Consider the following 22669-nt stretch of genomic DNA (forward strand, 5'->3'; position numbering starts at 1 on the left):
GTTCTGAGATGATGGTGGGGAAGGAGGCACACACCAGCCGGCAGTCAGATCAGCAGAACAATTCTGGCCATGACTGGAGTGACAGATGTCACAGTCACCCAGTCTCCACTACACTTTTAATTGCCCTTTTAATTCCATAGAGCCCTTCCTCTCTGACATACAGTTCCCTAAAGATGCCCTTTAATCTGGATTGTACAGATAGAAACATGTTTATAGAACTTGTAGTAATGCTGGAAGGAAGCATGAGGTTGGAAAAGTGATACATGGAAGCAGATGAAAATCTGTACCTATGTTAGCACCTTCCTTCATTTATTCTAAATCTCTGTACTACCAGTCTCCCCACTATCTTCTCTGTGTGAGCATGAAGCATATGAAATAAATAAACACCAAGGGATTTTGCATAAAATTTGCATCTGTACCATTATAATTTCACTATCGCCACATTTAAAATCACTTCTTAATTTTTCTTTTCTCTAATGTTTTCTGCCCATTCATTGACATGACCGAGATTCCATATTCGAGGGCAGGGATTGGCAAACTTCTCTGTAAAGGGCCATATAAATGCATATATTCAGCTTTGCAGGCCATGGGACCTGTGTCACAACTACTCAGCCTTGTCGTCATGGTGTGAAAACAGCCATAGCTAACACATAAACGAATAGGTGTGGCTGTGTTCTAATAAAACTTCATTGACAAAAATAGGCCAGATGTGGTCTGTAAGCCATAGTTCGCTGACTCTCTGACAGGCAAGAGATCTGGGGAAAAGGGAAGGTTCTGGAGGAGAGGGATGGCAGCCACCATCAATGATCGGTGCTTCACAGGTAGAGAGTCCTTTCTAGAAAATAAGTGTATTCAAGACGAATGCATGCTTTATGACTGGGAGAGTGAAACTATTTTTAAAAATCAAACCATGAAACGCTTAGTTTTACATTAAAACCTTACAAGCTAGTTGCAGAATGGGTTAGACATCTCTTTTAATACAACTGATGTGTTGGTGGAAGAGGTACGGGCATCAACTTTTTAAGAATTGAGTGCTTTCCCCAATCATTTACACTTCTATTTCAGAAAAACATTAAATTCTCTCTGACCTCTAATTTTCAGTGGCTTCCAACATTACAGGCCTCTCTGATCACTATCCTTGATGTTTTTAATAAAGTGAGAGAGCATATTAAATGATGTTTAAGAGCCTTGTTAAATTTTCCATTAATGCTCTAGTTATTTCCTTGCATATAAATAGAATATCTCTAGAAATATGCACAAGAAACTGGACACATTCATTATCTTTGGGGAGGGAAATAGGTGGGAAAGAGACTATTTTTCACTGACTACTCTTTTGTACTATTTCAATATGCATGGATTACCTATTCAAGAAACAGAACAAAAGAAAAGATATATTACATTCTGGTATAGATTCTGCTTTATAACTAAGAAGCAGCCTGCTTCAAGAAGACGTATATGATCCTTCGTTTATGATTTGGACAATAGGCACAATCTCACCTATTAAAAGAAGTAATTTTATTAAGATTATTAGCAAATTTTAAGCAACATATACAATCTGATAATCCCTTTCAAGCGTTTCTGGGCAGGCTGAAAGTATTCCTGTGTGCTCTTAAAAAGGAGTCAGATATCTGGAGGCTGGAAAAAAATGTTCCCACTGGGAAACCTTGTCTGTTTCTGCTGTGAATGTGACTTCTCTGTGCTGTCTATTCTTTTGGATAGAGTGACCTGTTTTTAGATGTTGAAACAAAACTGACATCTGTGTTTGCAAGAATATTTGATGGTGCTTCTCCATCTGCCAAGAGTTCCTAACATCTTTCCTCTCTTTACTCTTAGCTTGGAGACAAGTAGAAGAGCAGAGAAGACACAGTTTCTGTAAGTAGGGTTTTGTTGCAGATAGAGTGGCACAGCTCCTTCAATAGGCAAAGCTGCATAACCAGTGCTGCTGAAAGCATCTGTAGCACAAACACCGTTACAGAAAGTTCATCGGGTTAAGAACAAATGTGGCTGGGGCGTTTCATGGAGTTTGCCTTTTCAAGGAATGATGGCATGAAGGGTCACCGAAGAGTGATTATCTTTATTTCATTCATTTTCTTCCAAGTATAAAAATAATATGCATTGTTTGTTTAAAAAAAAAGTGAAAAATGCCAAAAGGTATAAAAAAAAACCACCTATAACTCCATCATCACGAGATAAGCAGATAACATTTTGATGTTTCCTTTTGTCCTTTGTTCTATGCACATATATTTTAAACAAGTCGACAGAATTTCATCTTTGTTTTACCTTATTCTTTCAGCCTCCTTCCTTATGATGGATAAACTGTCCCTGCTCTGAGTAAAGGCCAACTCTTCTGCTTGTACACTTGCTTTCTCTGGGACGCACCCCTGGACCGATGCCCTCCATCTGCATCATCAGCCCATCCCTCTATCAGCATACAAATGTGCTCTAGTATCTCCCATCTCGAAGAAGATCTCTCCTTCCATCCTCCATTCCTTCCAGCTAAAGCCCCATTTCTCCTCCTTTTACAGCTGAGCTTCTTGAAAGACTAGTTCACATTCCCTCTCTCTGCTTCCTCACCTCACCTCTCTCTTTAACCTCTTTCAACTGGGGCTTCCCTCCACCCTATTCTGCTGAGATGGCTCTTGTCAAGATCACTGAAGAACTTCATGTGTCCAAATTCAGCCTTACTCTATTTTTCTTGATTTTCAGCACTATTTAGCAGTTGACTATTCTCTCCTTCTTGAAACACTTGGTTCGTGTGGCTTGCAACAGACCACATTCCCCGGCTCCTCCTCCCTAGAGGGCGACCCTCCCTCAGTCCCCTGTTCTGGCCCCTTTCCTTCTGCTAGGTTCCTAAATGTTGGTGTCTCCCAGAGCTCGGCACTAGGCCCCCTTCGCTTCTTTTTCAACACACTCATGTTCAGTGATGACATCCAGTGCCATGGCATGAAATCCTACATGCAAATGATTCAAAAACTATCTGGAACACAGCCTTCTCCCCTGCAGCCCGGACTCCTATTCCAACTGCCTGCTTGATAAGTCTACTTTCACGGTTAATTGCCACATCAAAGTTAACACGCCCCAAACAGGATTCTCACCACCCTTCACTCTATCTGAACAAATACAGGAGGATTTCACCATCATCCATGGACAGGGAACAACACCTACATTTTAGGCTGGGCTGCCCAGGCAATATTTTTAATATATTTATAATTTTTGAGGGGAACTCGTGGTACAGTCAAATCTACATATGAATCGACCGTGAAATAAGAGTATTCTATTTTAATTTCTATTCCAAAGACTGGAATTGTCATAGTTAGGTATTTATTTATTTCCCTTTCTTTTTGATAAAACACTGAGCATTTTGATTTCAGATTTTTCACTTAAAAAAAAAACCCAGCTCTATTTATATAATGTATAAAACTCTGACTTCAAAGTGAATCATAATCTTCCCAAACTAAAAATTCTGTTAAATACAGCATTTTTTTTTTTTTTTTGCAGAGATTACAAAACTAAATGGGGAAGCAAGGAAGATTAGGGCAGCTGAACAGCCAGAGACAAAGCTTTACGTGCCTGGCAGTAAGGAATGAGGGGCATGTCATTTTGAATTCTACTCAAAGACAGAAATATTCTGCTCTAAACTTGAGTACTATCCTTACAAAATATTTCTCTCCTCTTCCATGGAGAAAAGATGGTTAAAAGTTTTAGCTAATTTAAAGCACAAAATTTTCTAGTAAATTACTCTCAACATACTTATTACTAAGGCCTTTGATGTGATGGCAGAAATGTATTTAGAGGACTGAAAATGCGAAGGCTCTCACGGAAAATTGTTGCTCTGCCTTCCACTCAACCCATGCATCGCATGCATCTCCATTTGCTGAAAAAAAGTCAGTATCATCCACAGTCAGTGTCCTGCCTCCTAGGAGGCACTGCAGAATTCAATGGTAAATGTAATTCTGTGTAAACGTCTTTTCTTACACCAACAATACCAGAAACGATACAGTCAAATCCTACGCCTAGATGTGAACCTGTGAACTTCAGGCCCGAAGTGGAGCGTGGAAACCTAACCCCTACCTCACCAGGCCGCCCCAACTAATGCTAATTTGAAAGAAAAGAAACAGACAGACAATATTGCTGTATTTCTTGCAACCTTGATAATGTAGGTCAAGGCTCTTGATAATCCCTTAGGTTCCTCCTTCTCTCTAGAATAAAAATTTTTTAAAAGACTATGCCTTTAAGAAAAAGGCCAAAAGATGCACACTGAGAATTTTTCAAGAAATTTTGTTCTAAATGTGTTATATTTTGCTCTATTTAAGTAGATATAGTTGTTGGATTCACAGCACTTTATCCCCTAAAATCAAATGTGGTCATTTTCAGGAGCCTCTTTAAATAAAATAATTTAAAAATTACAAGAAAAAGCACAAATATTTTAAAAGCAAGTAAGGATTTGAATCAGTTTAATACAGCTAAAAGTGGGTAATGCCATCATCAAAATAATTACTGGTTTCCAGAACATCATTGGAGACATTAACATTACAGGAATTTGGGAATCTGATGTAAGCTTTTAGAATTGTAAAGAGGTCCTAATATCTGATAAAATCTAAATTTCCCCATAAGAAATTAGCATATTTTAATATTAAATACTACTGAAAAACAATTTTCCATGGAATAATACTGAGGATACCAAGGAAATGCCTAATAAATTAATCCACATGAACTTTATGGAAATATCATAGGATTTCATCCTTGTATAGATTTGCTGAAAGCATTTTTATGTGAATGCAATTTAATGTGAAAGGTCTTAGAAGAACAAAAATTTTCAGGCTAAATTAGGACCCAGATAACAAACAATGAACCAGGGACAGCTTTTTACTCTATCCAATTCTCTACTTGTGCTAAAATCACGTGTACACAGCTAATATCACAGATGGTAATCTATTTTGGGTTGTAAAACAAACGTATTCAGAATTTTCCCAGCCTCCTGATCCACAGTCCACCTTGCACAACCCCAGGGGGGCACCATCAATGTTGTGTCTTTGTGCTCCGGGGTAAGGGCATTCGTGTGGAATATAACATGAATGGTGCCTCGTGGAGTTGTACAACATGGACCATCCCATATCACTTATGGGTACAATAGCGGTCATAACACTTGCAATCAAACTTTGCTCGCTCATTGCCATCGCATGCTAATGTAGGACTCCTGTTGTCTTAGCAAGTCTCCATAAGTATGTCTCAAAAGTGCTTGTGGACAAGTCTGCTTCAGCTAGACACCACCGTGACTCAGCTCTTGCTTGGCTGGGTACCGGTTTCCTTCCCTTTGCTGGGCACATGGTGGCTGGCACCGTGTTGGTCACTCTGGGACTCTTGCTGATCCTCAGCATATGGAGTCCCTACTGTCCAGACTGCACACCGCTCAGCAGGCAAAGCAGTGTCTCCATTTGTTCTGCCAGGTATTTTACCCTCTACTGATGATCCTCTGGGTGGATACATTACTGCTGGGCTGGATCCTCAGCCCACCAGCATGGCCACTGCTTTCTGCTGCTCCATTCACCCAGGAGTCCTTTGGGAAGTAAAAACGATAGATCTTTCCCCTTTGTGTTGCATGCTGATTGAGACTGGGCAAATACTGTTGCTTGGACCCCATTTATAGGTTGAGTGAAGCAGCTCCTTCAGTTCTCATGTATAACCTCAGTCTTCCTCAGGATGCAGCTACGTACCCAGTTGGTTGGGTTGAGCTTGGGATGGTTTTAACTAACAGCAATTCTTGTACTTGGAGCTCCGACTCGCCCCAACCACTGGGGCTTTGTTACTGGGTCAAACTTGTGTTTTTTCCTTTAGTATCAGTCATCTCCCAGATGACTACACATCTCTCAGCAAAGACTCCTGCTGGGCCAACTCACTACCCACTAGAAATGCCTGGCTCCCTGAAGTGGGCATAGTTTCTATTCTTTCCCGGGAGGCCCCTCAGTGCCCTATACCTGTGTGAAGAGACTCGCCTCGCTGGTTGCCCAGCTATGTCTAAATCTCTCTTGGACTCAAGGTGGGACTCTTGTCATGTAAGCCACCTAAGGGATTGAAGCCACATCAATACTATGAATACTTATAATTTCAATAAGACTCGTATCTTCTTGTTCTGGTTATTCATTGCTGGGTAACAAATTATCCCAAACCTTTGCAGCTTAAAACAACCATTTTACTATAGTTCAAGATTTTCTGGGTCAGGAATTCAGGCAGGACTCACAGGTTGGCAATTTTTCTGCTCCATGTGGTGTCAACTAAGATCACTCAGTGGGATTCGGCTGGTGGACAGGCTGGTCTGGAGGGGCCAAGACAGCTTTACTTATAAAGTTGGCACTTTGTGGGGATGGCTGGCTGACTGGACTCAACTAGGACTGTTGTTCTGAGCGCCCACATGTGGCCGCTCCAGATGGGTGGTCTTGCAGTTAGTCACACTTCTTTCACAGCAGTTCGGGGCTCTCAGAGAGAGTGTTCCAAGAGACATGAAGTGGACACTGCCAGTTTGTTAAGGCCTGGGCTCAAAAACATCATACCATTACTTCCACTATCTTCTATTAACCGAGTAAGTCACAGAAAAAGCCTGGGCTCAAGGGTAGGCAACATAGACCAACTTTTGATGCAAGAAGTGTCAAAAAATTGTGACCATCTGTAATCCACCACACCCTGTCCTATTTTATCAAGAAGATGAGTGAGAGTTACTTCTAGTTAAGGATCACAGAGTAATCGTTCTCTTCCGTTAAAACTGACTAAACAACCAAAAGAATGGAAGGAGAGACAAATGTGTTTCTTTTATGAAACATACAAGTGGCCATAGTTCCAATCTACAATCTATAAGGCATAACTGTCAAATACCGTAAAATCTGTGTTAAAATGAGAAAGGAAGCTGAGAAGCAATAAATAACTCCCTAGACCTCAATCGGTAAATAAACAGACTTTTCTAAAAGAAAGTGCACAACCCTGAGAGGCTGATTCCATGAGATTTGCTTTTGGGCCATGGGGGAAGTGGGAAAAGGTCCAGATGAGACCCAGTTCACATGCAGGAAAACAAGGGACGCAGAGCTGGAGAAGACCATGGGACAGTGACCTATCACCTACTTGTCCAGCAGAGGAGTGGCCAGTGGAGATGGAGTGAAGAGAGGAGGAGAGACAGCAGCAGTTGGCATGCCTGACATGTCATGATAGAGAAAGACTGTCACTATGAGTGTGTGCTGTGAGCCACAGAGAATACAACATGAATCGTGCAACCTGGGCTTGGGCCACCCAGTGGCCCTGTACACTGACTTCTTAAAGATTCAAAACTGAGGGAAGATGTTCCAAGGCAAAGAAAATACCGATTTTGGTGAGAGGATGTTAAAGAGAATCAACCTAATCCAAACTAAAGACTTTTCATATCATCCTTCCACCCTTCCCACATTGTTTTTTTGCTAGAACAGAGCTGTTCCCAGTCCCACTTGAGAAAAGAATCACCACCATACATACTTATAACAAAAGAAGAAAAAAGGAGGAGGAGGAGGAGTTAAAAAAAAAAAAAGGCAAGGGCCAGCTCCATGGCCGAGTGGCTCGGTTTGCACGCTCCACTTCAGCAGCCCGGGGTTTCACCGGTTCAGATCCTGGGCACGGACATGGCACCACTCATCAGGCCATGCTGAGGCAGCGTCCCATATGCCACAGCTAGAAGGACCCACAACTAAAATATACAACTATGTGCCAGGGGGATTTGGCGAGAAAAAGCAAAAAATAAATAAATAAGGCAGATGAAGAACATATTCCACATGAAAGAAGCATGGGAAAAGTTCTGCTCCTCAAAGACATTTCTTATATGATCTCTCATTAAAAGAGAAAAATTTTCAAGAGACTATGCAAAGCTTTAAAGAAGAGATAAGACAATAGAAAGAGGTAAAAACTGAGTTGGATGCATTCAGAAAAGAAATGAAACAAAATCACCACCGAAAAGCAAGAAGATGGCAGAATAAATATGACCAAATTCACAGATGGGGTAAGGTGCATGGTTTAAGCATGTGTGGTGGTTATAAGAGGTCTGGGATAATGGAATGACCAAACCTATTCAATCCAAAACTTCCACTAGCAACACACCTCTCAAACGTAGGATTCACCCCCAGGCTGTCAGTTGGATTATCTTGCTGAATGAATAACTAAATTTCTAGACACAGCACAGAGATGCAAGCTGCCAGTCCTAGTTCTGCACTAGCTCGCTGGGCCTCAATGGTGTTGCCCTAAAAGAAAGACCGTGATCCACACCACACAACTTCACAGGGATGGTTTTAGGAACAAACAAGATGTTAATGTAAATTTTATCATTTTTTTCTAAGTCTTCTTTTGGCTTCTGCCACTAACCCAGCAGGAGAACTGATAAAAAGGGGAGCTATAAAAAAAAGTTTTCTCTAGAAAAAAAGTTTTTAAACCCTTCTCTCAAGAAAAATCCTTCATGTTAATTGCTTCTCCAACTATCTTCAGGAAAGTAATAAATAGTTAAATGTCCTATTAACTGTGTCTATTGAACTTATAAAGCCAGACGACGGCTTTCCATTTCAGATCTTAACCCACACTCTCCAACTCAAGATAATACGTATTTATTGAGCGCTTACTACAGGCAAATTACTGGGCTCAGTCCTGGAGATGTAAAGGTGATTAAGATTCACAAAATACAGATGTATGTAACTATCCCAGAGTAATGGTGATAGCTAACACTGTTCTAGGCACTGTGCATCATGCTTTTTAGGTGTTATTCTCAGTTATCCTCACAACTTTATCATTACTGCTACCATTTCATAAACAAGGTTTAACCGGGTCTAAGAGAGGTTCAGCAACTTGCCCAGAGTCACAAAACTAGTACAAGGCACGATGAGTACACGGAAGGACGAGGACTTGATTCCAGGTCTGTGTGACTTTTCAACATGAACAAAGTGCTGTTTGACCACAAAGGAAAGAAAATGTAAGCATATACTTTGGGAAAAGTTTCTCAAAGGTGCTGACATCTGGAGATTGGTTTTGAAGTATGTTTTCAAGGAGAGCATGAAGACTGGAAATTTCAAGGAGAGAACAAGGCATAAGGCAAAATGGGGAAGAATGAAAATGCATGCACTTCAGCACACAGCAAGTGGCCTGGTGGCTAGAGTGTGGCTACAGGGGAGAGATGGACAAGTCGGTCATCGCAGGCCACTTACTGTCATGAGGGACACATACTTGGAGCCACCGAGGACTCGCCATTTTAGACCTAAATGAAAAAGAACATGCTAAACAAAGTCCAGGAATGCAGTATAACTTTAAGTAGCACTACCAGAGAAAATGGGGCTAAGGCTTTTTAAAATTAATGCAGTTTTGTTGGCCTCTGCTGATAACTTGGATACTAGTAACAAAGGTAAATTCTTAAACTCATCACAGAGATGAGGGACTCTTTCCAAAAGCAATAAAAAGATCACAATATTGATCATCAACTCATGTCAAGAAGTCATTAAAATCTAGTTCCTAAATAATTATATGCCAAACATTTCAAGAATGCTATAAATTAGATTGCCATTTAAACTAGCTGTTTCCACACTCTATCCTCTTAATTAAAAAAAAAGTCTTTGGGGAAACATGAGCAATGATTTCTTGACCCTTGAATATACTATTCATTGATGCAAACTCCAACTGCAAAGAAATTGGTTAAAATTTAAGTTTAAATGCCCATTATGAGTAAATTATACCAAGCAGCTGAAAAAGTCCAACAAGAACTCTTCATATCACCAGTTTTGTGAATGCTAACTTCTACTATTAGTGAGGAATACAGAAACTAGGAAAAGCGCTGGTCTAAAAATCATGGTGTCTGAGTTATGGCCCAGGGCTGGCCATGAACTTGCTATTGAATTGTCAGGATTCCATCTCTCTGGCTTTAGTTTTCTTTTCCGATCTCTAAAATAAGGAACCAGAAGAAAAGTTCCCTTCCAACAATAACAGTCTAGGATTGTATGATTATCCTTTGCAGGAAAAAAGAAAGTAGAACAATACAGACAGGAACTGAACTAGGTGTTAGGACAAATGGGTCTGGCCCCAACTCGTCTGCATGACATGACCCTGGACAAGTCTTCTTTTCCTTCCTTGGTCTCAGTTTCATCTAGTTACGTGGGTCAAAACAAACAGCCAATTGTATGAACATGATGGTTCTTTACTCTGTTTTGTTGTATTTTGAAACATTGTTGAAACTGACTCCTAGGTATTATTTACAGCTTCTGAGTATATTTTAACAACTGCCTCTTCCTGTTTATTAAAACTCATTTATTTATTGTTACTTAGGAGCACTGGATACTCATAATTGTCTTCTCCAGGGAGTGCGTATTCAATCACTTATTCCTTATAAAATTCCTCCAATACAAGAGACCATGTTTGAAAGCCATTAAGCTCTCATTGGGGAGCTTTTCCAGAAGCGGAAGTAGTGAAGATAGGCATAAGGAAGTATTTCAGGTGGAGTATACGCCATCTTTTTTTTTCTAAATTTCCTGGTCCTAGATGAACCATTACTACATTCTCCCAGCTTCATCTGGCCCTTGCTGAGTTCTCTGCCTTGGACACACACTGCTACCAGTTCGTGCCTTGATGAGATCTTTCCTCCTAGATTTCACATGGACAATTCCCATACCCATTATTTTGGCCAAGATAAGATTGGAATTTTTCAAAATAAAATTTACTTAGAACATAAGCATGCATACACACATGCGTGCACACACACGCCAAACAATGAAAACATCCCACAAAAACATAGAAATAAATATATATCAATAGATTCCTCATCTCAAAATCTCTAAACACTAGCCACCAACTGCCTTGATAATTAAAAATGATGGAGACCAATGTCCCCCACCAATCCATAAATACTGTATTGTCAAAAAAATACAATAGTTTAAAGTTAGGAAGAAATATTGGGTACAAGCAAAATGCATCCAAAATCATTGCTGTTGTCTGCCTTGGTGTATCCAGTTTACCTTTTAGAACCCACGAAAGGATGGTGGACAGTAGGACACGGGTGGCTCAAGGATACTTCCAATGGTGGGCTGTCAAGAACATAGGTCCTACCTGTTAGCCTGACTTTCAATGCTCTCTCTGGTCCGAACTCTGTGTATCTCTCCAATCCTATTTCTGAGTTTTCCCCTTACAACTTTGATTAAGTGCTTGCCTTTCTGTGAGCATATCTCCTTGCTTTCACGATTTTGCTCAGGCTGTTCTTTCCAGCAATAATGCTCGTCTAGTGGTAACTCTGTTTTCACCTGATTGAGTCCTGTTTACCACTTACAGTGCTGATTCAAAGGCCGGCCTCCCGGATAAGCCCTCCTCTCCTTGCTAGTGGAAATACTCTCTCTGTTTCTTCTGAACTCTCACAGGACATTACTCATATTCCTTTTATGAGACTGAAATTTCTTACTTTGCATAATGGTTATTTACATGCTCGTCTTATCCCTTTTACTAAAAAGTAAACCCCCGGAGTACAGACTCTATAGCTGCTTCAGCTGTCAGAGCCCCGTACAGCACCTTAGCCACAGCTTCACACAACGGCCTCAATAAATATTGAGACAACAAGGATGTTGTCTCAACCCATGATTTCTATGGTAACAAAGATTATATGACAATTGGTACTAGGTTGAGTGGGGGCATAAGAAATTCAGTCTTGCTAGGGATTAAAAACAGAAAGTGGGGGGCTGGCCTGGTGGTGTAGAGGTTGAGTTTGTGCACTCTGCTTCGGCAGCCCAGGGTTCACTGGTTCAGATCCTAGGTGCAGACCTATACAGAGCTCATCAAGCCATGCTGTGGCAGGAGTCCCACATAGAAAATACAGGAAGATGGGCACAGATGTTAGCTCGGGGCCAATCCTCAAAAAAACACAGAAAAACAAAAAAATGGAAAGTAGGAGAGAATAATACATCAAGATAACCCCTAGATTTCTGGCTGGCACAATGGGATGAGTGGTGGTGACAAATAACAAAGAGAACAAAGAACTTAATTTTAGGTGAGACAGCCTAAGTTCAATTTTGGACATGTCGACTTTGAAATGCCTTTGAAACATTCACGTAGAGACAGGAATCAAAAGGATGGTTATTATAAAAGCAGCCAAGGTAGCATTTTAGAAGTCCCACTTCTTAAGAGAAAGAAGTAAATGTTCCAAAGGGTGAATAATTCTCACCATGACACAGTCACAGCCATCAGAGAAAAATTATCTCTCCTGGAAAATAGAAAGTAAAATGGAGTCATGCATTCTATCACACTGAAAGGACTCTATTATTACTTCCTATTGACTTTCCTGCTTTCTCCTTTCATTTTTTTGGTAAAATCAAAATCCCATCCAAGTGAATTTACATTACATAAAGTCTCTCACGTAAATAAAGAATTGACAGTTTAAACCAGGCACTTTTAGTACTGAATGGCTGGACAATCTTTTAGTTTGTCTGTCATTTGTTAATCCTTTTAGATATGTCCCAAAGGTGCCTTATAGCCTAGTTTGAAAACCATATATACTAGGACAAGTCGGATGATTGAAACAGCACCACAAATACAGCCAGTATTTTGACCTAAGGAAAAACTAAGTTTGAGTTCCTAAATTCTTTTAATTATTCCTTTTGCTTCTATAAAACTATATGCAAAACACAATTTATACATACCAAAGTTAATGACTCCTAGCATATCAAGGGTATCAAGTAAAATATGAAAGTTATTTTACTTTGCATATAAAACAAATGAAATTTTAAAAGATAACATGTTAATAATATAACTACCACAAAAAGAATTTTTTTTTTTTTTGGTGAGGAAGATTGGCCCTGAGCTAACATCTGTTGCCAGTCTTCCTCTTTTTGCTTGAGGAAGATTGTCCCCAAGCTCACCTCTGTGCCAATCTTCCTCTATTTTGTATGTGGGACACTGCCACAGCATGGATTGATGAGTGGTGTATAGATCCACTCCCAAGACCTGAACCTGAGAACCTTGGGCCACCAAAGCAGAGCAAATGAACCTAACCACTACACCACCAGGCCAGCCCTAACAAAAAGAAATTTTACTTTGGAATTTGTTATGATTCAAGTTGACACTGGGCTAGGTTTTTCCTTTATTTACAAGGAATGCAAATCATAGCTTAAATAATATTTTTAGGTAAATGTTCAAGATATATAAAAGAAAAAATTTTAAGAGTCTGTTTGCATATTCCACATAATGGTATTCATTGCTTCAGAGCTCAAAATACCCTTCCTCTGTTAGGGGAAATTCCAAGATGGTTCCAAGGAAGGCCTCTGACTCTCACGTTGAAATTGGAGATGACAGAGGACCAAGTGTTTCTCATGGCATCTTTTCACTACAGCACGAGCCTGTGACCTCAGCCTGGGGACCAGATGGTCCTGTATGGAACTTAGAATGTTGAGGGGGTGACACAAAGCTCAGGGTCAGTTTACAAATATTCTGAGGTTGTGGTATTCAAGAAACGAGGGCTGCTGTAGGAAATGTCGCAGCGTGGAGGTGGGTATCAGTGGCGGCCTCTTAGCAGGCAGTTCTTGAGGAAGGATGTGAGAGGAGCCCTGCTTCCTTGCTTCATACCTGAGCCTAGCTCTCCATCTTTCTCTCAATTCTCCGAGCCATCCAGTATTTTTCACTAAATGGCTTTTCATCTTAGGTTGGCTTGTACTGTTTTTAGCCAAGAATGCTGAATAGCAATTTAAATTACAAATGACTTTTGCCTATTACCATTAAATCAGATAAGTGAATATTTTGAAATACTGGATTCAAGAGCAAAATTTTTCATTTAAAATATTTTATAATTCAGGGGCCGGCTCCGTGGCTGAGTGGTTAAGTTCGCACGCTCTGCTGTGGCGGCCCAGGATTCAGATCCTGGGCGTGGACATGGTACCGCTCGTCAGGCCACATTGAGGCGGCGTCCCACATCCCACAACTAGAAGGACCTGCAACTAAGATATACAACTATGTATGGGGGGGTGGGTTGGGGAGATAAAGCAGAAAAAAAAAAAGATTGGCAACAGTTGTTAGCCCAGGTGCCAATCTTTAAAAAAAAAAAAAAAAATTTTTATAATTCAAATTTCTCACTGATTTGGTCTGCACTCGAACATTGTCAATTTTAATTCCTGTGAAAAATGTATGAAATGTGAAAATCGTTTGAGGACTATGTCATAGAAGCAGTTGCTGCATGCATGTGTATCTTGATTCTTTGGAATAGTTGAGTAAGTTATGAGTGACTTGTTATATTCAGGCCTTGACATAAAACAGAAAGTTCTTGCATCCATTCCACAGTACCTTCCAACACCAGCCCTTCCACATCATCAGGAAACTTAAAGTACTCAGCTTGTATTTAATTTATGGTAGGACACTCTTCTTTAAAACTGAATTGTGATTTAAAAAAAATTATCCTACAAGCAAATACATCAATCCATTTACAAAGATTTATATCATGAACAAAAAAAATGCGAGCTTCGAGTTAGCTATGTTGATTTAGTACGATCAGATTTTGAATCAATTTTCCCAGTGTTCGGCACTATGACACATCGAATAATTTTGCATGATCTTGAAGAAGACGACTTTTGTCCAAGGTGTTGCCAGTAGCATCCTAGAGCCTCTTCCTTTTGCCTGAGTATGTGTCACATTTTGGGACTAGTATAAAAATGCTAAGAGCAGGAAAATCTTCCCTCCTCCCGTGATTTGGGACTAATAATCTGTGGCCAATAGGTGCTGCGGGTTAGTGATTCCAGCTCCACTCCCACCCTCTCCAAACACACATATGTGAAAGATAAAGTATTTTTAAAAATACTTTAAAATAGAATATAAAAGATGAAGACATTCTCTAAAACAAGATGAGCATTACAGTGGACCTAAGAGACCAGATACACACTGGGTAACAGAGCAGAAATTCTGGCTGACTTAAAGTCCAGGACTAGAAACAGGTAGAAAAAGCCTAAAGGGTAAAGGAACCAAAACACTTCATTCCCAGTGAAGGCCCTGACCCAGGTTCGGTGGAGAGAATGGAGGTGAACAGGGGGAGGGGGTGTCTCTTGCCTGGAAGAGAAGATTGAAAAAATCCACACCCTCTTCCTTTAATGGAGCCAGGTGCCTGAGATGGCAGAAGAGAGCAGACACCTGGGGTCTACATCCTACAGGCTCAGTGGCTAGATCTACAATGCCCTCAAAGTCACGGTGGGCAGAAAGGTTTTGGACTACAGGGCTCCTGAAGCCAGATTACAGCAAAGGTAAAACCTCCAAAATAGGAGAGAAGAATGTAGAAAGAAAGAAAAAGCAAAACAACAAACCTCCTATTCAAGGTGAGAGAGCAAACTAAAATCCTAAACCACAGAAGGAAACCAAATATTAAGGAAACAAATGAACTCAATAATCAGGACAATTCACCCTTGTTGAAATGCAAATCAAAAAAATTATTGTTAAATAGTTTGTTTACTATCAAAGAGATAAAGAAAAGAATTACATTTATGAAAAAGAACAAGAAATTAGCCAGATATGAATAGCCACATAAAGTCCGATATGAATAAAGAATAAATGGTTAAAAAAAACTAGTGAGAAAGCCTAGAAATGAAAAATACAGTTGTTGACAGAAATATCAGCATGAAAAATCAGTATATAGAATGACTGTAGACTAGGCCTAATCCAAGAGAGAATTAGTGAATTGGAAAACAATTCTGAAGAATTCATCTAGAATGCAGCAGAGATTGATAAATGGCTAACAAACAGGAAAGAGAAATTTTAAGACATATAAGGTAAATTAGGACATTCCAATATTTTTCTCTTAGGAGTAAAAGATAAAAAGAATGAGAGAAGATCAATTTTTAAAAGTAATAACTGAAAATTTTCCATAATTGAATAAGACACAGCTTCTCTTATTGAAAGCATATTCTGAATTCTTAACAGGATAAACAAGAATAAATTTTGTGACTCAGAAACAGAAGTATTGAACCTAACACAGCACCCAATATATAGTAATTTTCAATCATTATTTTTTTGATCACTGGAACTTAGAGCACCAGGCTTAGAATCCAAATACTGTGTAGTTCAACCATTCTTATGATGCTTGAACGTCAGGACACAATTCTTCATGGGTCTCTCACATTTCTGCATGTCTTGTATTAGTTTTAGTTCCAGGCTACACTTGTTCCAAGAAGCCAGCCCTGGTGGTCTAATGGTTAAGATTGGCTGTGCTTACCACCATGGCCTGAGTTCGATTCCAGGTCCGAGAACTACACCACCCATCTGTCGGTTGTCATACTGTGGTAGCTGCATGTTGCTATGATGCTGAAAGCTATGCCACCAGTATTTCAAATACCAGCAGGGTCACCCATGGTGGACAGGTTTCAGCAAAGCTTCTAGACTAAGACAGACTAGGAAGAAGGATCTGGCCAGCCACTGCCAAAAAAATTGGCCATGAAAATCCTATGAATAGCAGCAGAGTATTGTTTGATATATCACTGGAAGGTGAGAGGACGGTGCAAAAACATCACGCAGGGTTCCGCTTTGCTGTACACAGGGTCTTTAGGAGTCAAAACCAACTTGACAGGACTAACAACAGAAAAATATATTTTTTAAAATGCTTTTTTTTAAAGATTTTATTTTTTCCTTTTTCTCCCCAAAGCCCCCCCGTACATAGTTGTATATTCTTTGTTGTGGGTCCTTCTAGTTGTGGTATGTGGTATGCTGCCTCAGCATGGTCTGATGAGCAGTGCCATGTCCACGCCCAGGATTCGAACCAACAAAACACTGGGCCGCCTGCAGCGGAGCGTGCGAACTTAACCACTCGGCCACGGGGCCAGCCCCCAACAGAAAAATATATTTAATCCCAATGATGTCTGCATAGCAAATAGTCTTGGAAGTTAAAGAGAGTGTCTCCCTCCAGGGCAGATGGAAGTTTTGTTTGCTTTCTAGGATAGTAAAGATAATGTCTGCTCCAGGGCAAAATTTGGGCAGGTTTGCTAGCAGCTCCTTTAAAAGATTAGAGTTTTCCAAGTTCAGGGTTCCCAAACTGTGAGCCAAGCTCACTGTGTATAGAGCATCTACCTATGCCATTCCACATCACCCCTATGACTTGTGAAGCAAGAACAACCAACAGGAACATAAAATTTATGTTGCTGTCTTAGCTGTGAGTGATAAAGTCCTTTGTCTCTGTTCCAGGCGTCTTGTGTCTTCTGCCAGCACTCATGAAACTGGTAGGTCAAGTTATTAGCTTGCAAGTAAGGTAAAATCTCAGATTCTTCATAGTTCTTGACATTGAACACCCTACACAATGTCAGCACACCTCAATTTCTATTTGTTTGTTTGCTTGTGGTTTGTCTATTTGCTTTGGGATGAGTGGGCTGCTTTGGGAATATGGAACTGCATTCACACAAAGATAAAACGATGGGCTGGATGAGTTCATGACCACCTCTTCACTATAAACTACAAGCCTGCTTCCTTTTTTCTGGCAATTTATTCTACTCACAACTTTAATTTTTCCTCACTCCAGGTACGTTAGTTCTGTCTCTCTAGCAAGGCTGTAATCTCATACAGGCAAGGACTATTATCTGCTGAGATGGTCCACAACTGTTAGGCCATTTACTCATGAATAAACTTGGGCTTTGGGATCAGGATTTGATTCCCCGCTAAATCATTCATTGCTTGTGCAGGTTAATCAGCGTCTGCAAACCTCAGTTCTTCTCAGCTGTGCAAATGAGGTATCATAAAACATCTCCCTCAGGGTTGTTGCAAATCACAGAGGTGATATAAATAAAGTCCTAATAGACTGTCTGGCACACAGTAGGCATTAAACAAATAGGAATTAACACGTAAACCTGCAAGAGGAATTCAAATATAACTGGCTTTTAAGTCATCACCTATTTTCTACTCACTTTCCTAACTCCCTGAATAGTCATATGCTCCTGAGATGAAACTAATAGAATTCTCCAGAATAAATTTAAATCACAAAAGGCTACTCTTTGACTTAATAGTACCATCTATTCAAATTTATCTTGAAGCAATAAGAGATTCGTGTACAAGTCTGTCTATTATAGCGTTACTTATTAAAGTAAAAATAAATAGTAACAACAATCTGAAGTCTAACAATAGGAGATTATTTAAATCAATCCATGAATAGTTGTACAGCAATTTAAAAATTTGTGGTAGAAGGATATTTAATGACAAGGATATTCACTATTCAGTGAAAGAAGGCAGGCCCCAGAACACATCTAAATATTATTCCAATTTTGTTTTAAAATATATATCCATTCATAAGGTCCTGGAAGTTTATAGATTAAAATGTTATACTTGATTGATTTTATGTTGTACACTTCTTTGTATCTTCTCAATTTCCTAAAATAAACACATATACTATCTATAATTAGTAAAAACACGTTAAATATTGTAAAAACTATGCATAGTAGATTATTAAAAATCCAAACACAAAGTATGAATAAAGATATTACAAATGACTTTTGAATATAATTCAACCAGGGAAAACGATACCAACAAATAACAGTGTCAAAAGTCTTTCAAGTTTTATGCTCCTTTTAAAATCTCAAATCCTTACCTTTAAGTAAGATATCTTTATCTTACTTTACAGAAGAGTAGAAAATACAAGAAAATATACACCAATACTCATCATCTATTGAAGTTCACATTCTTTGTTCTGATGAAGTTGTTTTAAAAATGCTGCCAGTAGTTTTACCAATATCAGGATGCAACTCAACATGTGACATTCACTTTTCATGCAAATACCCCCTTATCTCCAACCTACAACCAGGGAATTTAAATGAGTTCTTTTCTCACCTTAACAACTATTGCATTATAATTGTTCACGGACTGCAGACAATCTTTGCACTTCCGGAATCAAGATATGATTTGATTACCTGGCCTTTTCTGTGCCTCCCGTGCACTGATGCATGCCAATGAATTCCATGAGTTGTTTCTGCAACATCACATCTTTGCCCTCGATTTGAGTAATGAAGTTATGCTGTAAGAGATCTGACACTGTTGGACGCTTTTCATAATCTTTAGTCAAGCACCTGCACTGGCGAAAAAGAACATGTCATTATTAGATAAGTTAGAGTTTTGAAATTATTAATCATATTCCCCAAAACTACATACTAATACAAGAGAGTGATGCTCCTCACAAATGCTCAGCCCAAGAATCATCTCTCAAAAATTGTTAAACTGCAATGTAATGAAATAACTGTGAACATGCATACATCTGTCAGTGATTATGCTGTGCAGATCCCAACATCCAACTAAATACTACTTCCCAGCGTCCCAGCAAGCATATTGCACAGTGATAATTAAATTCTGTCTCCGCTGCAGTCTCCTTTACAAGTCAGGAGCTAAAGATAACAAGGAAGTCATTACAGTTTTAATGCTTATCTAAAATTAAAACAAACTTTTCAGTTTCCTTTCACTAACACTTTTAAAGGCTTCTCAATTGATCTGTTTCTTCCTATGTGATAAATCTGCTAACCCATTTGAGAAGGCTATGTGCTGAGGATGTTTAAATTCCAAGTCAGTAGATGCTTTCTGAGGTCATACGGTCCACGTACTAATGCACAGCACACTTCTTGATAGGTTCAACCAGAGCAGTCAGGAGAAAGGAGAAGGCCAGTGAGAACACCTGCAACAGCATCACAGTTGGATCATTACAACAAACTTAGGATGTTTCATCAGCCGTGACAGCTGTCTTCAAATCTTTGGAAGACAGATTTGACTAGTTTTCAGTGGTTAGAAGAGACAAAAAACCTAGGATCGATTCGTGGAATGAAGAAACAGATTTCAGGTCAGTATAAGGAGGAACTTTGCAACAATGAGGCTTATCAAAGATGGACTGGGCTGCATTTGGAAGTATGATTATCTCTATTAGGAGTATTTACTGACTGGATGGCCACTCTGTGCACATGTTTGAGAAGGATTTACGCTCTAGATATGAGTTTGGGCTATATAACTTTCCAATACCCTTCCAACCATGAGGTTCTGAGGATCTATGATTATGAGAAAATTGGTCAGAGGTGGGCTGTCATTTGGGGATACAAGAAAAGAAAGAAGAAGAAACATATGCCTTGACTTGAGCAGTGCCATTGCTAATCTGTATTGCTAATCCTCCTTGCATGATAATTTGGCAATTTATTTCATTGGGCTTAACCAAAAAGATATTTCGTAGGGAAGCTAACATATGCTAAGGAATAAGGATAACTACATTGGTTCTGAGCACCCAATTTCAATGTGGAGGGGCTGGTTTCCCCACACCTCCAACAAGCAATGCTCCAGACACCAGCTGGGTGTCCTGCGATTCAACTCAACTCTGACACTATCTTCCTGGAGACAGCATCAGATTCCACAGGTCAAAGGTTCACTCCTAGAAGACTGCCACGCCAACCTCCACAACTTCAGGTGCCAGTTGCAAGCCCTGGTTGTTACCTGTGCTTCTGACCAGCCAGCTACAGATGGGAGGTTCCAACACCCTCCTCCTTGGACTTCAGACACCAGTCGCCAAGTCGAGGTTGTTACCAGTACTTTTAACCAACTGGCTATAAATCAGAGGTTCCTAGGAACCCTTCTTCAGATGTGATTAATTTGCTAGGGTGGCTCACCGACTCAGAGAAACATTTTACTTATTAGATTAATGGTCTACTATAAAAGGATATAACTCCGGGACAGTCAGATGGAAGAGATGCATAGAACAAGGTATGGGGAAAGGTGGAGAGCTTCCATGCCCTCTCCAGGCACACCACTCTCCCAGCACCTCCATGTGTTCACCCAGAGGTTCTCTGAAGCCCCTCCTTTTGGGTTTTTATGGAGGCTTCATTACACAGTCATGTTTGATTAAATCATTGGCCATTGGCAATTGTTTCAACCTCCAGCCCCTCTCCCCTCCCCTGGAGGTCAGGGGGTGGGGCTGAAAGTTCCAACCCTCTAATCACATGGTTGCCTTCCATGGCAACCAGCCCCATCCTCCAAAAGTCACCTTATTAACATAACAAAAGACACCTGTATCACTCTTAACACTTAAAAATTCTAAAGGTTTGAGGAACTGCGAGAAGTTTCTGTGGACAAAGACCAAATATATATTTCTTATAAATCATAATATTGTAATAACGTTGTCTGAGGATAAAAACAAGTGCTCTTAGCTTTTTAGCTTAACAGACTGTCAATTTATGACATCTGTAGCACTTGTATCAATGTTTTGAGTATAGTCACATAGGAAAATATTTTATTCAAGTAAAACTTTATCAAATAGCTGATATATACCAGGCACTCTGCCCCACACTGGAGTCACAGTGATGAGGAAGGCACACTCAGTGCCCCAGAATTAGATAGTGTCTAGTCGGGGCGAAAGACATCTAAACAGGTCACTAAATAAAAGTGACAGTGTTACTAGAGGAAGAGGAGCTAAACACGATGACGGCACACAGGACAGAATAAGAACTGCCTGAAATCAGAAAACGTTACTCAGAGGTGACACTGTGTAAAACATGTCAGAGTGACCAAGTTCCCCCGAGGATCTTCGTGGAAGGATCTGCAGACTGGGACACAATGAGGAATCGTGGGGAGCCCTTCAAAGTTACCAGTGATTCTCCTAAGAGATTTGAGAAATTCAATTGCAGTTTTTAAATATTCTGTAGTGCCTAGTGCATAGTCAATAATGACTAATTAAATGAAATCTGAAAAAAAATATTATCAATCCTTCTTGGGTTTTCACAACCTTTAAATCTAAGCCTCTTGTCTTAGATAGGAATAAGCAGATATTCTTGGCAGGAAAACAGTAACAGCAGTATGTATGAGTATGACTGGTTCCTCTACTTTTTTTTTGCCCTTTCTACATTTTCTGAGTGGTGTCTGACAGACCAAATCTTAATGTCTCCTCCCTCCTCATACACCCTGGGGTCAGCATTTACCTTATTTTTTTAAGGTGAAGACATAATGAAGATTGTGAAAACGGTTTGTGGAACAGATATTTAGAAACGGCTGACTCATGTCTTCTAGTCAACTGTGTGGAGATACTGCCCTTGGGCTAAATATTTGTCAAATTTAACATGTTCACTGAATTTCAAATGTATAAGCATTTTATTGATAGAATTATCTGATTCACCGGTTCCAAGAAAAATTCCCTGATTGTGATGAGAATTAGTGACAAAGATAAATGAAGGGTTAAACTGACTAACTAGATGGTGGGTGAGCAGGTGGGAGATGCTGAGGCCACGGCTGCCTAAGGCAGGTGGACAGAAGAAAGTGTTCACAGACAACGAAGTGTCCCCAGAAGCAGAGCTATGGATAAGTGAAAAAATATGACCCAAGATCATCATTTGAGCAAAGATGCATTCACTGAACACTCAGAAGACATTACAAACGTTTGTTTTGAAGAAAATAATGGAAACCTCTGGGATCATTTAATAGGTAAGCAGAAATAAGGAGGAGATTCAGAAGTACAGAGCAACTATTACATAAAGTTGCAGCAGGATGGTATCTCTGATTTTTTTTAAGACTCTATTGTTACTCACTTGCTAATGAAGTCATTGAATTCTGCTGACCACATCTCAGGCTTCCTTAGTTTTGGGGGTGGATTCCTAGAAAAATAAAAATCAAGGTTGGATTGTGCACATGGGTCAGTCAGTGCAAAACTAGACACACAGCTAGACAGACTAATGCATTACTGCAC

At 39.8% G+C, this 22669-nt stretch overlaps 1 protein-coding gene across 20 annotated transcripts in view; it reads right to left on the reverse strand.

Moving 5' to 3' along the window:
- The window catches only part of MYO3A (myosin IIIA), a 217976-nt gene that overhangs the window by 133460 nt on the left and 61847 nt on the right, over positions 1-22669 (reverse strand). For 19 of the 20 annotated variants that reach the window (XR_011499336.1, XR_011499334.1, XR_011499333.1 and 16 more), the window contains 2 exons: positions 22512-22577; positions 18879-19034 (listed from right to left, as the gene is read on the reverse strand). Coding sequence is in view for 16 of the 20 variants with exons in the window: in XM_070501364.1 (XP_070357465.1) it covers positions 18879-19034; positions 22512-22577 (222 nt within the window). In the remaining 4 variants the exon portion in view is untranslated. Of the gene's footprint in view, positions 1-18878; positions 19035-19480; positions 19595-22511; positions 22578-22669 lie in introns of those variants that run through there. The other variant, XM_070501366.1, reaches the window with a different exon arrangement.

The sequence above is a fragment of the Equus asinus genome, chromosome 29 (genome assembly GCF_041296235.1).
Source record: "Equus asinus isolate D_3611 breed Donkey chromosome 29, EquAss-T2T_v2, whole genome shotgun sequence".
NCBI classification, from domain to species: domain Eukaryota; kingdom Metazoa; phylum Chordata; class Mammalia; order Perissodactyla; family Equidae; genus Equus; species Equus asinus.